Source organism: Pyxicephalus adspersus, chromosome 11 (assembly GCF_032062135.1).
Source record: "Pyxicephalus adspersus chromosome 11, UCB_Pads_2.0, whole genome shotgun sequence".
Lineage (NCBI taxonomy): Eukaryota > Metazoa > Chordata > Amphibia > Anura > Pyxicephalidae > Pyxicephalus > Pyxicephalus adspersus.
In genome coordinates this window covers 58,443,445-58,460,745 of record NC_092868.1, presented here as the reverse complement: position 1 = coordinate 58,460,745, position 17,301 = coordinate 58,443,445, and the positions used below count along the sequence as shown (strand labels likewise).

Here is a 17,301-nt window from a genome sequence, read left to right as displayed (position 1 = left end):
CGAGAGAGAGGGAGAGAACGAGAGAGAGGGAGAGAACGAGAGAGAGGGAGAGAACGAGAGAGAGGGAGAGAACGAGAGAGAGGGAGAGAACGAGAGAGAGGGAGAAAACGAGAGAGAGGGAGAAAACGAGAGAGAGGGAGAAAACGAGAGAGAGGGAGAAAACGAGAGAGAGAGAGAAAACGAGAGAGAGAGAACGAGAGAGAGAGAGAACGAGAGAGAGAGAGAACGAGAGAGAGAGAGAGAGAGAGAGAGAACGAGAGAGAGAGAGAACGAGAGAGAGAGAGAGAGAGAGAGAGAACGAGAGAGAACTGAAGAGAGAGAGAGAGATTGAGAGGGAGAGAGCGAGAGAGAACAGGAGAGAGAGAATGAGAGGGAGAGCGAGAGAGAACGAGAGGGAGAGAGAGAGAGAGAGAACAGGAGAGAGAGAACGAGAGGGAGAGAGAGAGAACGAGAGGGGGAGAGAGCGAGAGAGAACAGGAGAGAGAGAATGAGAGGGAGGGAGAGAGAGAGAGAGAGCGCGAGAGGGAGAGAGAGGGAGAGAGAGAGAGCGAGAGAGAACGAGAGGGAGAGAGAGAGAGAGAACGAGAGGGAGAGAGAGAGAGAACGAGAGGGAGAGAGAGAGAGAACGAGAGGGAGAGAGAGAGAGAACGAGAGGGAGAGAGAGAGCGAGAGGGAGAGAGAGAACGGGAGAGAGTAGAGGGAGAAGAAGTAGAAGAAGAGAGGGTTTCCATCGTCACGGATTGGCGGAAGCCTCCATTTCTATGACCCTGGTGATGCCCCGTCTGCCCAGCACTCTGACCCATGGACCAGGTTGGAGAAATGCCAACGTGCCAGCTTTTTATTAATCGGTCACAATAATCGTTAATCATTCAAAGCCTGACGAAGCCTGGGAGTTTATTTTTATTCTGGATTTTGATGATTAATGAAGCGTTTTGTACGTTGGCCAGGTGGAGTTTCACCTTAGAACTTGTCACTGCGTTATAAAACTTCTGCGTTATAAAAAAACGAAATCCAAGGTAAATAAAGAGATCGAATTCTAACCCGAACTCCGAAATCTCATAACGTGTAAGCTCTTGTGGCCAATTCCCAGTGCCCCACTCCCCAATCCCTGAAATCTCATTTATATTATAACCTGTTGGCTCTGGGCAATTCTCACTGCCCCTCCCCCCTGGATTTCTAATTTTGTACAACACTACAGTCCATGTTGGTGCAAATTATGAATAAATCAGGCAGACATAACAATAGTTATAATTCTACAACTCTGCACCTAAAGCTTTTTTTTCTTGCAGCCTGAAAGCGTTATGAGGGGTCACTCTCAGGTTTTATTGTCCCCGAGGGGTAAATTCTCCCTTTTTGTCACCGGCGCATTGGTAGGGGGTTCTGCTGATTTAGGGAGATTTTCTCATATTTCCTGTTGTGTCATTGGGACAGGAAGTGAAGTAAAATCTCCCCCATGGTACACAAATAAGTGAATATTGATAGGCAGATATCTAAAATATTATGATCAGTGTTGGTATCACAGAGACATAATAATACATAATAATGATCAATATGTAAAATATATGAGCAGCAGTGATATAACTCACAATAGGAGAGGACATCGCGGTCCTTCAGCAGGGCAGAACTTGTCCTCAGTCCCCGGAGGGTCCATGCAGGGGCCACACAGTACCCGACTCTCCTCCACACACTCATTGCTGTCCCCTGTCATCTGCCTGAGCTCTGTGCTGGGGAATAGAGGACTTTCACATGACGTCATCACTAAGTTACGAGTCCTGCCTCATTCTCACAGAAGTGTCTCCGCTTTTCGCCCCTGGCGGCCATTTTTTTGAAGACAAATAATACTGGCCGCAGAGAGGGCAGTCCTAGGAAAAATGGCGGAAGAAACGGAGTCACGTAGAGGAGGTACTATGCAAAATAGCTTAAGTATAGGTGTACCAAGATGGCCGAGGCAGGAAGTTGTTGTGACCTCCCCTATGGCGAAGGCGGAAGTGACGTAAGCTAGTATTTCTCTGACGTGTCTCGGTTGGTGTCGGTGTTTTCTGCGGGGACAACATGTTGGACTTTTTCACCATCTTCAGTAAAGGTGGCATCGTGCTCTGGTGCTTCCAAGGGGTGAAAGGATCCTTCACTGGGCCTGTCAATGCTTTGATTCGCTCAGTCATCCTACAGGTGAATCTCCATTGCTGTCCCATCACCAGGAAATGAATGCCACCACTGAAGAAGAGGCAGTAGTGCCACCAGTGGGGGCAGGGAAAGGAGGAGCAGTGCCCTAAATGATAGGAAGGGGGTTAGGAAGAGCTGTGGCACCTTGGTGGGGGTGGAGGAGACCTTTGTGCCACCACATGTGCGGGAGAGCTGTTCCTCTGAGAAGGGGGAGGGGAGAACTCCTTCATCAGTCAGGTGGGACAGTGAGCTGTGCCATGAAGGATTTGCAGCTGGGGGGGATTTACAGGACCGTTCCCCCTACCATATGGTAGGTACTCTGTAGATTTTCTCTTATTGTGTATTCTGATGTGAGATCTCCCGGATTCTAATAATAATAATAATAATAACTCTTCTTGCTCAGACTGCAGCCAGACATGAAGGACTCACCTCTCCTCTTCTTTGTATTTCAGGAGCGAGGCGGGAACACCTCCTTCACCCATGACTCCCTCACCCTCAAATACAAGCTGGACAATCAGTTTGAGTTGGTGTTTGTGGTAAGATCTTCATCGTGATATTTGGAAGGAGAGAGAATTCCATATTGCTCGGAGACATTGTCTATACTCCCAGCCATTGGATGAGAACAATGCTGCAGCTGTCTATAGATTTGATGTATAGTCGCTTCCTGTTTATTATGTTGTGGAGCCCAGTGAGCCGGAGATAAATCATAATACTAAGGAAGCGGTGATCTGTGGAGAGTGCGCCTATTGGTCAGCCAAACAAATGAACCCCCCTGATTGGGTGGGGGGGTATAAGTATGAAACCATTGTAGTAACTCGGGAGTCTTTCATGGATTCTGTCTCCCGTGTGTTGTTGGAAGTCTTTGCTTCGCTCATGCTCCTGTTGTGTCCCTGCAGGTGGGGTACCAGAAAATTTTAACGCTGACCTATGTGGACAAGTTAATAGATGACGTCCATAGAGAGTTTCGGGATAAATATCGTAATCAGATACAGCAAAACGGGGCTCTAGGGCTGCTGAATGGCTCCTTTGATTTTGAAGATGATTTTAACTTCCTTCTCAAGTGAGTACAATTATATTTCATTTGCTGATCGATTGCATTTGCTAAAACCTTTCCCACTAAGTACATACTTTCTCAGTATGGACACAGGGTATTTAAGTAACTCTGTTCACTCTATTTATAAATGATTCCCTCAGTCAATTCCTCTGAAATTTACTGGTGGTGAATTTTATGGTCTCCTATTAAAACAATGACTCGTTCTGCCACCTAGTGGACAATCGTCAAAAGTGAACATCTGTCACAATAGAAAAATGAGTGAATTGAAAATGGAATCATTTATAAATCTATATCTGTGTATCTTTAATAGCAGAAAACTCTTGTTAGCAACCACATTTTATATCTTTAAGGAAGGGGGCATTAGAGTGTAAGCTCCTCTTGTGTTTCTGTGTAACAGTTTTAAATAAAGTCTTCTATCTATCTATCTATCTAATCTATCGTTTCTGCAAAATTGTAACAAATTACAGCTCCTTTATCTTTGAGCCTAATATACAGAGTTTATTTCTTGGTGGTGTTGATGTGCTTACTTGTGGGTATAGAAAATTCGGTAGTTGCATAATTCACGCTAGTAGGAATTTAAAATCTCAATCATACTTATAGGGCTCTATTTATGAATGATTCCCCTGTCAGTTGGCTCATGATATTTCCTATTGTTTTATTAGGAAATGAAAAGAGAAGTCTGGAGAGATTCACCCATCTGTCATAGAATTTTAGGTGAATTGATTAGGGGAATAATTTATAAATAGAGCCTAAAGTGACCAGTATCTATTGAGAATTTATATCTAGGTGATGTTTTAAACATTTTTATTGCATCTGATGGCTTTAACTTTTTTTTTTCTTTTTTTTGCACAGGGCAGCAGAGGGGAGCAGCAAAGCTCCCCCACCTCTCAAAATGAAGAGGTACGAAGAGTCCGATAAATCAAAAAGGACGGTTAAATCAATGATTGAGAAGCCAGGGGACAAGACCAAGGAAAACAACAAGAAAAACAAGGCTTCAAAGAAGGAGAGTGAGTAGTGAGAGTAAAATGCTCTGTGTGATATTATATTGTTTCTTATTAGGTAGCTGTGCACTCGTGTGCCTGTATTAACCCCCCTAGCGGTAATCCCGAGTGTGACTCGGTGTGGATTTTCCATGCAAAAAGCAGCATCCCCCGGCGTCCTGCTCGTCCCGGAAAGGTCCTCCGGACACGTCTTCTCCCTTCGATCCCCAGCCGGCAAATGCAGGGACTATCTCCGGGGTTTCCTGGTGACGTTGGTGCGGCTGGGAGGAGCGGCGGTAAATTAAAATTATTTTGTACTGGATTCAATACAAATTAGCTGTGTTGAGTCCAATACAAATAAATCCTTATATATATATATATATATATATATATATATATATATATATATATATATATATATAATTACATTATATATGCTACTGTACAGTTATTTTACATGTTTCACTCTTTTATTTTTATTTTAACAGAATTTTGTGTTTTTTTTATTTAATGTTTAAGATTAAATGTATTAAATATTGGACTTATTTCAGTAAGTTATGTCTAAGAATTATAGGCCTACAATGTAAAATAAATTTCCATGCAAAAAAATGTAACACTTTTTGCGTGGAAATACGGACAGAATTAGAACGCTAGGAGGAGTTAAAGGTGTTTAATGTACAGCTCTGGACAGGTTTTGAAATCAACCCATACTCAATAATTTACAAAAGCCATTTATTTATTGTGTGAACCATCTGAGTCTGCAGTCACATAACCTCTGCGCAGACATAACAGTGAGTTGGCCTTTCTAGACTTCTCTATGCTGGCCATGGTCTCTATGGAAAAGGGTCCGGGAGTCCCAATGCTGCATGGAGCTGGATTTCTACCATTAGGTCTTTATCAGCCCCTTCCAGGATGACCAAGCTACCAAATGATGAGCTAGAAATCCCCCACTACTAGCAGCAGACGAGGCTATCCTGGAATCCATTACTGTGTCATTTTGAACTTCTTTCTCTTTTTAGATACTGCATCGGAGGTAATCATTCCACCCAATAAGGGAGGAAAAGGCAACACCCCAGCAGTCCCTGCAGAAAAGGAGGAGCTGACCTCAGAAGAAGCTATGAAGCGGAACCGAGAGGCATTCTTTAAGAAGAAGGGGGGAGAAAAGGCCAGGTTAGAGAACTGAAATCTGCTTTACAACTCCTGAGGAACTGGCATGGGCAATAATTTTAACTAGAGAGTGTGTAGCTTTGCAGTCTGGTTTAGACATTTCATACTTTCTTTAAGCATTTTGTATTCTGTCTGTATTTTAACACCTTTTTTCCTCTTCTTTTCTGATGTAATGTACCAAGGCTGGAGAGGATACACGTTCATCAGTGAAGCTGGGTGATCCAGCAAACCTGGAATGGATCTGGTCCAGGATTCAAAACATTTGCTTTTAAATGATTTTAAGAAATCCACTCCAGGTTTGCTGGATCACTCAGTGTATCCTCCTCTGCTTGGAGAGCTTTCATAAATCAGGCCCAAGTTTCATAATGACTTATTTTACTCATAAACCTGCACAAAGCTTGTCTGTTGGAGGCCCTTGCAATATATTATGTTGTGTAGGATGAGTTGACTTATTTCTTTTTCTTATAGGAAATCCCCAAAGCCTGAGTCCGTGAAGGAAAAAGGTAAAAAGCCCCGGGTGTGGGACGGTGGCCCTGTGAATGCCAAAGAACTAGATTTCAGCAAACCTGTCGTCAATGGCAACGCTGAGGAACAGGCGGACCCAGATGACGACCTGTTGGCCCCGATGAGAGAGGTGTGTGAGGGAGCATAGTAGCTAGGACAGGGAGCAGAGCTGTTGGCATAAATTATGTTGTCTTCTCTTGAGCTCTATTGGCAGACTGGGGTGCCAATTCACCTTTCCACAAAGTATATTGTACTTAGGCATGGGAATCAGAAAATCAGTTTTAAAAAATGAAACCTAGTTGTCAGCTACTGTTGCTTCGGTTTTTTTAATCAATGTCTTTATTTGTCACATGCCCTTGTGAATCCTGAGGGAAAACTTCCTTTTCCAGCCCTTGTGGGACCCTGCATATGCCAGGTGCCCTCCTGAGCACAGGTGAGATCTTCCTATGTTGGGAGACCTCCCAAGCACCAGGGGATGTGTAGTGTGATCTTCTGAATCTTCCTATTCCAGGTCACCTATTGAGCTCAGCAGGAAACTCATGGAGAACCTTTTCCTCTACCAACAAAACTTTTATGTTCAATAATTTTTTATTGATTTTTGAAATTTTTTTAAATAAAAAAACAACCTCCCTAGCAGTCCAATTCCCTCAAAATTTCCATGCAAAAAGCAGTACAATTTTTTGCATGGAAATGTATTTTTCATTGTAGGCTGTAATTCCTAGGCATAACTGATATTTAATACATTTATTAATAAACAATAAATAACAAAACACAAAAATCGGTAAAGAAAAACAAAATAAAAAAATATTTAAACAGAATGTAACTGTATAGTAGCATATATATTATATATATTTAATATAATATATATATATTTTTAATATATATATATATATTATATGAATATTTGTTTGTATTGGACTCAATACATCTATTTTGTATTGAATCAAATACAAATTTTTTTGAATTTCCTGCTGATCGATCTGCCTGCACTGGCGCATTTTCCGACGTCACAAGAAACCCTTGTCCACAAGGTAAGTGGGTTTTTTTTTTAGTTAAAAGCAGCCCCGAGTGTGACTTTGGATTACCGCTTTATGCAAGTAAAATCCACCCTGAGTCACACTCGGGATTACCGCTAGGGGGGTTAACAAATACAGGTTTGTATAAATCCACAGAATAAAGGAGAGGAAAATAAAAACAATACATAAATCGTACATGTACAGATAATGGTAACATTAACCGTTCTGTGTAGCATAATTCCTTTCACTAAACAGACTCTACTGACAAACTTTTATATGCCAGGTGACCACTGGAGCCAAACAACCTCTTTCATATAACCTCCAAGATCCTGGGAACTTTCCTTTATTAACCTCCTAGGCCAGGGGTCAGCAAACTTTACTATCAAAAGAGCCATTTTGCCTCCTCTTCCACTAAAGAAAAATAGTCTGGAGCCGCAAAACATAACACAGTTTATAAACTTTTAAAAGTTTTATTATTTTTTTTATTTTACCTGTTACAACAAGTGTGCATGTGTAGGCCTACTTTGAAATAAATTAAACACTGAACTATGCCCCTAGAAGCCTCCAGCTTCTAACGTATCATCCTGTTACATTAGCTGGAGGCTTCTTCCGTAACAGGGTAGATTATTTTGATGGGCAGAGTTCTTTATTTTCTGACGATGCCTTAGCGATTCAATTGTAGGTGGTGTTAGCCATAAGTGTCCCCCACTTGCACCTCTATTTTGGTCACCTGTACCGCCTCCCCCCCGTTCCAGAGAAATTGGGGTTCAGATGCTAGATGCTTCCAGCAATGTGTAACAGGGTAGATTTTTTTGATAGGCAGAGTTTTTATGAATTTTTAGGAGGTGTTAGCCACAGGTGTCCTGTATTTGCACCTCAAATTTTTTTCACCTGTACCCCCGTTTCCAGATAAATTGGGGTTTAGGTGCTAGAAGGCTCCAACAATGTGTAACAGGGTAGGGTTTTTTTGATGGGTGGAGTTTTTAGGAGGTGTTAGCCACAGGTCTCCCCCACTTGCACCTCTAATTTTGTTCACCTGTACCCCCTTCCTGTTCCAGAGAAATTGGGGTTCAGGTGCCTCCAGATTTTTTTGATGGGCAGAGTTCTTTATGTTCTGATGATAGCCTAACAATTAAATTTTAGGGGGTGTTAGTCACAGGTGTCCCCCACTTGCACCTACATTTTTGGTTTTGTACATCTCCCCATTCCAGAGGAATTGGGGTTCAAAGGAGGGGGATGTCATTGTACACACCCATTTGTACACGCCCCGTGGTAGATTTATTTCACTGGTAGATTTTTTTCACTAGAACACCGGATAGGGAATCCCCCTCCTCCGCAGTGTCTTGGGAGGAAGGGGATCCCCCATCAGAGATCTCCCCGCGGCAGCCGAAGGAAGCCACAACAAGGAGGCTGAGGAGCCGCAGGTTGCAGACCCCTGTCCTAGGCGGTTCATTTCTGTCCGGATTTATATGTCTAAAAGCAGTACTTTGTCTTTCCTGAAAATTTATTTTACAGTATAATATAATACTGTGAGTATATTAAAGTTTGAAACACAAAATCATGTTGAAATAATAAATTAAAACATTTATAAATAAAATAAATCTAATAATAAACTTGACATTTTGTGTTTCAAACCTGACAATCTTCTATTTGTGTCTCCTCTTACTATTATATCATATTGTAAAATAAATTTTCATGAAGGACAGTGTACCGCCTTTAGACATATAAAACCAATGTATTGGATTCCAGCCGCTCCCCTAGCAATGGCCGCACACACCGACATCACTGGGAACCTACAGAGAACGTCACCACACTCACCGGAGGACAGATGGAAGGATAAGGACGCGGCCAGAGGATGGAATCAGACGGGCAGGACACCGGAGGATGCCAGCAGGACCAGGTAAGTCTTTATTTTTTAGATACCCCGAGTATGGCTCTGGGCTACCGCTATCACCTCTTTTTTTTTTTTTTTGTTTTTTTTTGTTCCTGAGCCACACTCTGGGTTACTGCTCAGGAGATTAAATGCCACATTCACCCCCCCCCCCCATTTGGGTTAATGAAGACTAAATCTTAAGCAAAACAAGATAATCCTCTTTTTGTGTGGTTAAATGAAAACCAGCTAAGAAGAATTGATTGTAAAGCTATTTTAGCCAGTATCATTTTCTGGATCAGATACAATGATATCAGACAGAAGCTTTTAATGAGGTTATGTCATTTAACCTGTGCTTGTTCTTCCAGAGATCAGGCCAGATGGCGGGGAAACTCCTAGATGTGGAGTGTGAAAGCAGCAGCGAGGAGGAGGAGGATGAAGAGGAAATTCCTACAGTTAAATCAAACACTTCAGCTCCAGCAAAGCCCAGGTACTGTTTATATGTAATATTATAAATAATATTTATAGTATCTAGTATCATATCTTTCATAGTCCTTCAGATTAGAGTGATGATAAAATGATGTTAGGTGACCTCTATATCCCTTTTCGTTAGCAATAAGAAGAGCAGCTTTGGGGGAATGTTCGGGATGTTGAAAGGCTTGGTGGGGGCAAAGAGCTTGACTCTGGAAGACATGGAACCTGTATTGGAGAAGATGAAGGATCATCTCATAGGTGCGTGACACACCTGGTATTAAAATAATATATTGAAACCATGAATTTGCTTTGCTGTAGATAGCTGGTAAGCATACTGTGATTTTTTTTTAAAATCAGGTTTGTATTTTTTGGATATTGTTTGGATATTTCCGTAACTTTCTGTCTGTTGAAAACATTACAGCTGTGAGTGAGGGTGAAATGGGAACGGCACAACAGCAGCAGCCTCCAGTCATCAGTACTCCAGCTCTCTAAACAATGGGCATTGGAAGTGTCAGACCAACAGTGCGCTTTGTGTTTAAGCTGCTATCTGGCTCTCTAGAGTGCTTCAAGCACTGGGCATTTTAACTTTTTCTGTAGAAAGTAAAACTGTTCAAAAATAGGAAATCTACAATTATTACTGCGTATATAGCACGACTGTAATACAGTAATAATCTATGAACTATTTTATTGGGATTTCACTTTCCAGGAATAGATGTAGCATCTGGGGAGTGAAGGAAAGAAGAATAATCTTTTGGGGGAGGGCAGAAAAATGAACATATCACCTTGCCCTGATACACAGCTCAGGTTTACTTTAAAGTCAGGTAACATTCGCATTATTGGTTCTCATAATTCTGTCATAATTCCTATTTTTTCCTACAGCCAAGAATGTGGCAGCTGATATTGCCTTGCAGCTCTGCAATTCCGTGGCAAAGAGACTGGAAGGAAAAGTGATGGGAACTTTCTCAAGTAAGATTCATTGATTAATATTATTTTTACATAGTATTGATATAGCGACGACATATTACTCAGTGCTGTACAAAGTCCATAGTCATGTCACTAGCTGAGGAGCTCACAATCTAATGTCCCTACCATAGTCATATGTCTTTACCACAGTCTAAGGCAGGGGTGTCAAACTCATACACAGAAGGCCAAAATTAAAAACTTAAGACAAAGTCGCAGGCCAACTTTGAAATTTATTGAAAAAATTGAGGAAGTTTTTCCTTCTCATTGGATATTATTCCTTTTCACATTGAAACAGAGGTTTTCCTTCACATTCAATCTGGAACAAGCATTTAATAGAGAAAGAGGCATAGCATAAATTGTTTTTTTTATTTTATTTATGAAAAATCTTATGCCTCTTTCTCTATTTGTAGCCTTAAAGAGTTAAAATTAAATTTCAGTGGTAACCTTTTTGCACAGGCTAACAATAATAATATTCTTCTATGAAAATCCAACCATTCAAGGCCATGCCTTGGAGTAGCAAGGAAAAGTACAGCTGAGGGGGAAGTGCTGGAAATGCCAGAAACGACCAATGTGAAGCTAAATCTCATGAGTGGTCCGCCGCTGAAACTCCTTTTCATTGAAATAGAGCTGCTACTAAAATTGCCTGCATTATTTGTGTCTATAAAACAGTCTAATGCGGGGCCATGCATAGGCAGGGAGCCCGCTGGTCTGTAGATGCGAGTAATGCCGGGAATTGTAGTAGTGGCGCTATTTCAATGGAACAGTGGGCCAGCTGCAGTTCATATTCAGGATTCCTTTGGGGGCCAAAAAAAAGGACATTGGGAGTTAGATTTGGCTCCCAGGCCAAAGTTTGACACCCCTGGTCTAAGGTCAATTTTGGGGGGAATCCAATTAACCAAACTGCATGTTCTTGGAGTGTGGGAGGAAACAGGGGTACCCAGAGGAAACCCACAAAAACGGAGGGAGAACCTGCAAACTCCATGCAGATGGTGCCCTGGCTGAGATTCGAACTTGGGACCCAGCGCTGTAATGGACAGAGTGCTAACCCCTGAGCCACCATTCTTTTAAGCAAAAAGATTTGAACAGAATTCAAAAAGGTTCACGTAGCAGGAATCCAATGCTTTTAATCCCTGTATACCTGTAAGGGCTCCCTGTTTCTGGAGACACCCTGTCCCCTACCCTACCCAAGTCTGGGTACACGCATTGAGTTTAAAGTTGAATTTCAGTTCAACTGGAAAATGGAGAAATAACATATGGAAGTTGTCTTAGAAATTGTCTAACCATTTCTAAGATTTGCACAGTTCTCCTTCTGTGACATACCTGATTTTTCAGTAACATTTGCAAGTTGTGCCTTTCCCCAGCCTGTAATGGAACAATGATAAGAGAAGTAAGACTGATCTTCCCTTTTATTAGCATGTTCCTTGTTGGCTTGCAAACACTGGACACCTGCTTAGCTTCTAGTATTGTTAGTGTTCTTGTAGCTGATCCATGACGCATATTTTCTGTATCTTCAGCTGTGACCGCGGCTGTCAAGCAGGCCTTGCAGGAGTCCCTGGTGCAGATCCTGCAGCCAAAACGTCGCGTGGATGTCCTGCGCGATGTGATGGAGTCTCAACGCTTACGCCGCCCATACGTTATCACTTTCTGCGGGGTGAACGGAGTGGGAAAATCCACCAACCTGGCCAAAGTAAGTCGATCCCCTCCCAGTGGCTGATGGTGTGGATGCACCTGGAGGTGTTTCTAATACTGTGAGTGTCTTCTGACAATCTTTTATTTATGTGTCTCCTCTCTTATCCCTAGATCTCCTTCTGGCTGATTGAGAACGGTTTTAGCGTCCTCATAGCAGCTTGTGACACATTCCGAGCTGGGGCGGTGGAGCAACTGCGCACACACACAAGACGCCTTAATTCCTTGCACCCTCCCCAGCAGCATAAAGGGCGCACTATGGTGCAGCTTTACGAGAAGGGGTATGGCAAGGATGCGGCTGGCATTGCCATGGAAGCCATATCTTACGGTAAGGTGATACCGCTGGGAAATTTCTAGTGTTAATGGTGGTGCCCTGCTGGCATTTGCATTATTAATAATAATAATAATAATTATTATTATTAACAGTATTTTTATAGTGCCAACATATTGTGCTGTACAATAAATACGGGTTGCAAATGACAGACAGATACACACAGTGACAGAGGAGAGGATCCTGCCCCGAAGAGCTTACAATTTCTTTTTTTTGTAATATTCTTTACAGCGAAGGAAAAAAAAAACATTGCAAAGTTTCTTCCCCTGCAGATCCTACCAGTAACAGCACTTTTTGTTGGTCATGGAGATAGGGAGACAATTCAGTTTTAATGGATATGGGCTTGCAGTCCCAGAAACTCGTATAGTTAAGATGTCCTCACACAGGTGCTGTAAATAGAAGAAAAGTGTTTAAGCCATTGGCAGGAAACCCATAAAATAATATACAACAAGCTAATCACTTATACAAAAACTTAACCCATAGCTTCTAATATTTTACACATTACGGTCTAATCGCAGTTTATCCTTTCCGGACTGTTTTTCAGCTCGAAACCAGAGCTTCGATGTGGTGCTGGTGGACACAGCTGGCCGCATGCAGGACAACGCACCTCTGATGACCGCACTGGCCAAGCTGATTGCCGTCAATATGCCCGACCTCGTACTGTTTGTTGGAGAAGCCCTGGTGGGCAATGAGGCTGTGGACCAGCTGGTGAGTTCTTAAAACTGTGACTGTGGCACAGGAGACTCTCAGAATTTGGTTTTCTTAACGGAGGATTGGCAAAAAAAATCCTCAAAGGCAAGAACAGTGCAGATTTGGAAAACAATCTTGTTTTGATGGGCGGATCTTCAAATAGGAACTGGTGTACCAAAAAATAGCAAAGACAAATAATTGAAGACAAAAAAAGTGAGTTTTTACTCTTCTGTAAAGGCTGCAGGCCATCTCATTGAGCAATGGTCAAAACCTTTTTAGAAAACACTACAGAGGTTCCTTTCATATCATTTAATAGTTGCTCTGTATACTTCTAGGGATCCTGATCATGTGTTTCTCCAGGATGGGGACTTTCCTGTTTCTTTTCAGGAACACTATTTTTCCTATTCACTAAAACGATATTTTCTAATGAATGAATGAATGGGTGGGGTGAGAAATTGTGAGAAACAATGTCTGCTTTGTGTCTGGTAGGATACAGCTGATTGTACCCTGTTGTCTGTTTTCATTTTTCAATGTGTTCATTAACTATTCTGTGCTGTGTTTTATTTTCTCCCTACAGGTGAAGTTTAACAAGGCATTGGCTGACCACTCTATGGCAGAGAAACCGCGTCTGATTGATGGCATCATACTCACCAAATTTGACACCATTGACGATAAGGTAAGTTTGCTGCTATAAATACCTATCCACTCTTGTGCCATTGTGTTAAGCAAGCCCATTCATATAAATGCTGACTGTTTAGCTTGCTATCTGGGTAATGCTTTATGTATGGCACAAAAAGTATTGCTGTGAGTATGGCACAAAAAGTATTGCTGTGAGTATGGCACAGTATCTGGGTATTGCTGTAAGTATGGGTATAAAACACTATCTGGGTATTGGTACACTTTGATTTTCCTTCCTGCACCATGCGATATCAGTGGGTTCTGATTGTTTTTGCTTTATTCTCTTGCAGGTGGGAGCCGCCATCTCTATGACATACATCACAGGGCAACCCATTGTGTTTGTGGGCACAGGGCAGACTTACTGTGACCTGCGCAGTCTGAATGCCAAGGCCGTGGTCTCTGCTCTGATGAAGGCCTAAACGTTTCTCCTGCAGAAAATCTTGCCATTAGAGTGTTAGGAATTCCTTGCCCCTCCTCCCGCAGTGCTGACATGTTTACGGTAAAGAGAAATCCTTGTCACTGCTGAGTGATATCTGCCTCCCTGAATTATGAGATCAATGCAAAAGGAATTGTGGGCTCTTTCACGCCATGGGCTGTTAGCACACTGCATCTTTGTGCATTAAGACAACCTACCTTGGCACACTTTTCATTTTTTAATAAGACAACATCATATACAGCATTATAATGCGATGAACTGCAGTGTGTCTTTGCTGCCTGTTATTCTATAGCATTCAGTCTACACTTTTCATGTGCACTGCTGTAATGCTTGGACCCTAAATGGACCAGCAATGTCCTTGCTGCCAGAGGCTTGCCATATGCATCTGGACTTAAGGTTCCTGCATAGCAGATTGCTCATTGTTGCCCTTACCCCAGTTTAAGCATTGTGTGCACATTTCCTGTTTTCATTGGGTGGTCCTTGCAGTCCTCATCTTAAGCAATAGCTTTAGTGAAAGGCCATAGGAGCTCTAAAAAGAGAAAATCCATCAGTGCGGAGGCTGTAATATTCCCATAGAGCTGCCTTATTTACTAAAAGCTGCTGTTACCAAGCAATAGGATATATTTCAGCTTCCTGCCCTGCACATAACATAGCCCCGCTCCAGGCAAAATGTTTTTAATTTCATACAATGGTCATAGATTACAACGTCTTTCAGAGGGTCCCTCCATTGGTGAGTGTGCCCATCACCTGGTGAGCTAAAAGTCCCTTATAGGAGCAAAAACCGCTGGAGTTGGCTTTTAACTTCGAGAGTTCAGTCTGTGATTTGCACTGAAAGCACTACTTATGAAAAAAAGAAATGTCAAATATATTTTAAAAAAATTACAGGTCTCTAACAAGCCATGGCAGGAAAGAATCCAAATGAACTTTTCAGGGTGCGGATACAATATCATATGTTGCCAGCAGAGGATGCTGATTGTATATGCATCTTTTTTTTTGCTGCTACAGGAAACTGCACTCCCCTCCTTCCCCTTTTTAGAGCGCCTGTCCCCTCCAGGCCATTTTATGGGCTTGTAGAATAAATTGCTGCTTATTTCTGGATTTATAGATGGGCTTTATGTTATTAAAGCCCATATAATGGCCACATGACCCGTATGTGAAGAAGTGCATATTTTATTCAGTATATTACTGGCTACAGAGTCTATGTGCTAAGAGCATTCGGAGGATGTGTTTGAATGGGCCTTATCCCAAGCCATTTGTTGTGGGACCCCAATGGGTCATAAGAGAGTCCCTGTTATGTTCTCCTGTAAGAACTCCACCACTGATAATCGCCTTCCCTTCTTCAGACCCATAACCCTTTATGGGTTCCATGGTGGCTCATAGATTTATCAGCAGATTGGTTGGGGTTCTTACAAGAAAAGCTGCACCTAAATTTCAGATCTATTTTACTTCCCTCTCCTTTGGCTTGTATCTCCTACCTTACATTTGTTCCAATGTACCTGTCTCCTTCCTCTGACCTCCACCTCCATACAGGCCTTGGCAGTGACGTTGAGGTCAGAGCTTGCTGACAAATTTTACATAGACTGTACATAATTAGAAGGAAAGTAGGAGATACAAACTATCGGGAGAGTTGGGTATAATCCAAATGTTATTGCAAGGAACTATACTAACCATTCAGACCCATCAGGGCCCACAACACTCAGCCTGATTGGATATCCACCCACCCCATGTTCCCAGCATCAAAATATTCCTTTCCTACCTACCAGACCCATATAGTTGCATTTAGCACCGTTCAGTGTGTACCGGCCGCCTGGGTGTCACACCAGTTGTTGGTTACCGTACATCTCTTCTTGTACCTCGTCTCGTGGCTCCATGCTAAGTTAATGTGCAATATATGGATCCATGTTCATTCTACAGAGGCAAACCTTAATTTATAAAAAAAACAAAGAATAAATTTCTTAAATAATGCAGGAAATGTATTGTGTTGCTGTGTGTTATATGCAAGGTGTGTGCAGAATACAAGAGAAATGATTTCATCAGAAGCTTTTTATTTCATAAACAGCCAAAACATAGCGTTACAGAACGTTCTAAAAAAAAAAAAAAAATGTACAAAACAGCCAACAGGTTGATGGGAGTTTAAATCACAGCCAATCATTCATTCATTCCTCCTCCACGTTCATGTGTAAACTGGGCTGGCCAGGCATTGATGTGCTAGGAAAGGAATTTAGAGTAAAATATCTGCATCAATTTCTCTCCCGCTGTGTCTGCTTATATTACAATGGGATGAAGTAAACTTGCAGAGGCGTTGCTATCGGCATTGTGGATTTATAAGCCTGCAACTTGTCTCTCAGCATCTGGCCCTGCCCACTGCTTTCTGGATTGACAGCACTAAGCCCCTCCCACTGTGAGCTGAAGTGTCTGGAAGGGGGAGTTTGAGACACAAAGACTTTGGCTCCAACACCTTTTTATAAGGTCCGTGTATGCCATTACGAATTTGCCCAAATTTTACTTTGAAGGTGTAAAAAAATATGCCGATATGACAAAATATAAAAGAAACTAGAAACATTCTGTGCAATGTACAAACTAGAAAATGATAAAATATGGTACATACCAAAAGTAAAAAATGTTATTTAATGTGCACATTACCCCAAGCCTAGGTTAAGAAAAGAAAATCGTCCCCCTATAGATTCTATTCCTTACATCGCACACACAATTAGCAAACCTTTCACATCTGGAATGCATACTTGTCTCATACCGGGCAGTCCTGGTTGGCTGAAGTCAGGTTTTTGTGTTGCATTTTCTTTAGAACTTGGTAGAGATCTCTTCATTAGTTAGGTACTAAACATTGATATTTTATGTATCAAATTAAACAGAAGACCAAAATACAATCATTTACCATGGCATCAATGTACAATATGCCATTAGCAACAAAATTTCAGCATTACAAGGTTTGCAGAGTTCCAAACAAGGGATAGGCAGTCAAGCAAACAATTATAGAATATACATATCTCCAGAATCTGATCAAATACATCCAATGAAGCAAGGTTTGGGGCCCTTAGTGGCCCAAGCGAGTCAGACTACACATCTGCGTGTCATCCACCAACAGAAGCCATTGACTTGGCCAGCAATACTGCACAATGGACAGCCATGTAGTCCACAGGATGGTCCAGGAACATTCATTGGGAGCCACAACAGGTCAGGCGTTTGGGGCAGACAAATATTTATAGACTTCATTCACATTTGTGGTTTCCAGAGGTTTCTCACACTACAGGACAACCTCAAAGAAAATTCC

At 41.9% G+C, this 17,301-nt stretch overlaps 2 protein-coding genes across 2 annotated transcripts in view; one reads left to right on the top strand and one right to left on the bottom strand.

Annotated features, from left to right (window-relative positions):
- The window catches only part of FOXRED1 (FAD dependent oxidoreductase domain containing 1), an 18,001-nt gene extending 16,255 nt beyond the window's left edge, over positions 1–1,746 (bottom strand). The window contains exon 1 of the mRNA XM_072427348.1: positions 1,587–1,746. Coding sequence (XP_072283449.1) covers positions 1,587–1,692 — 106 coding nt within the window. The 5' untranslated portion in view covers positions 1,693–1,746. The remainder of the gene's footprint in view (positions 1–1,586) is intronic.
- Positions 1,747–1,985: 239 nt separating this feature from the next.
- SRPRA (SRP receptor subunit alpha) lies at positions 1,986–16,045 on the top strand. Its single transcript, XM_072426482.1, has 14 exons — positions 1,986–2,169; positions 2,616–2,699; positions 3,060–3,223; positions 4,070–4,224; positions 5,217–5,367; positions 5,833–5,998; positions 9,123–9,244; positions 9,368–9,486; positions 10,108–10,194; positions 11,706–11,878; positions 11,992–12,205; positions 12,753–12,916; positions 13,476–13,574; positions 13,867–16,045. Exons 1-14 carry the CDS (start codon positions 2,053–2,055, stop codon positions 13,993–13,995), a joined length of 1,944 nt encoding a protein of 647 aa, XP_072282583.1. The 5' UTR covers positions 1,986–2,052; the 3' UTR covers positions 13,996–16,045.
- Positions 16,046–17,301: the final 1,256 nt, after the last annotated feature.

Excerpts from the sequence above, each read along its gene's own strand:
- SRPRA (XM_072426482.1), top strand. The coding sequence starts at position 2,053 with ATGTTGGACTTTTTCACCATCTTCAGTAAAGGTGGCATCGTGCTCTGG. Across the intron at positions 10,195-11,705 it reads AGTGATGGGAACTTTCTCAA|CTGTGACCGCGGCTGTCAAG; the intron begins GTAAGATTCATT and ends CTGTATCTTCAG. Across the intron at positions 12,917-13,475 it reads ATGAGGCTGTGGACCAGCTG|GTGAAGTTTAACAAGGCATT; the intron begins GTGAGTTCTTAA and ends TTCTCCCTACAG.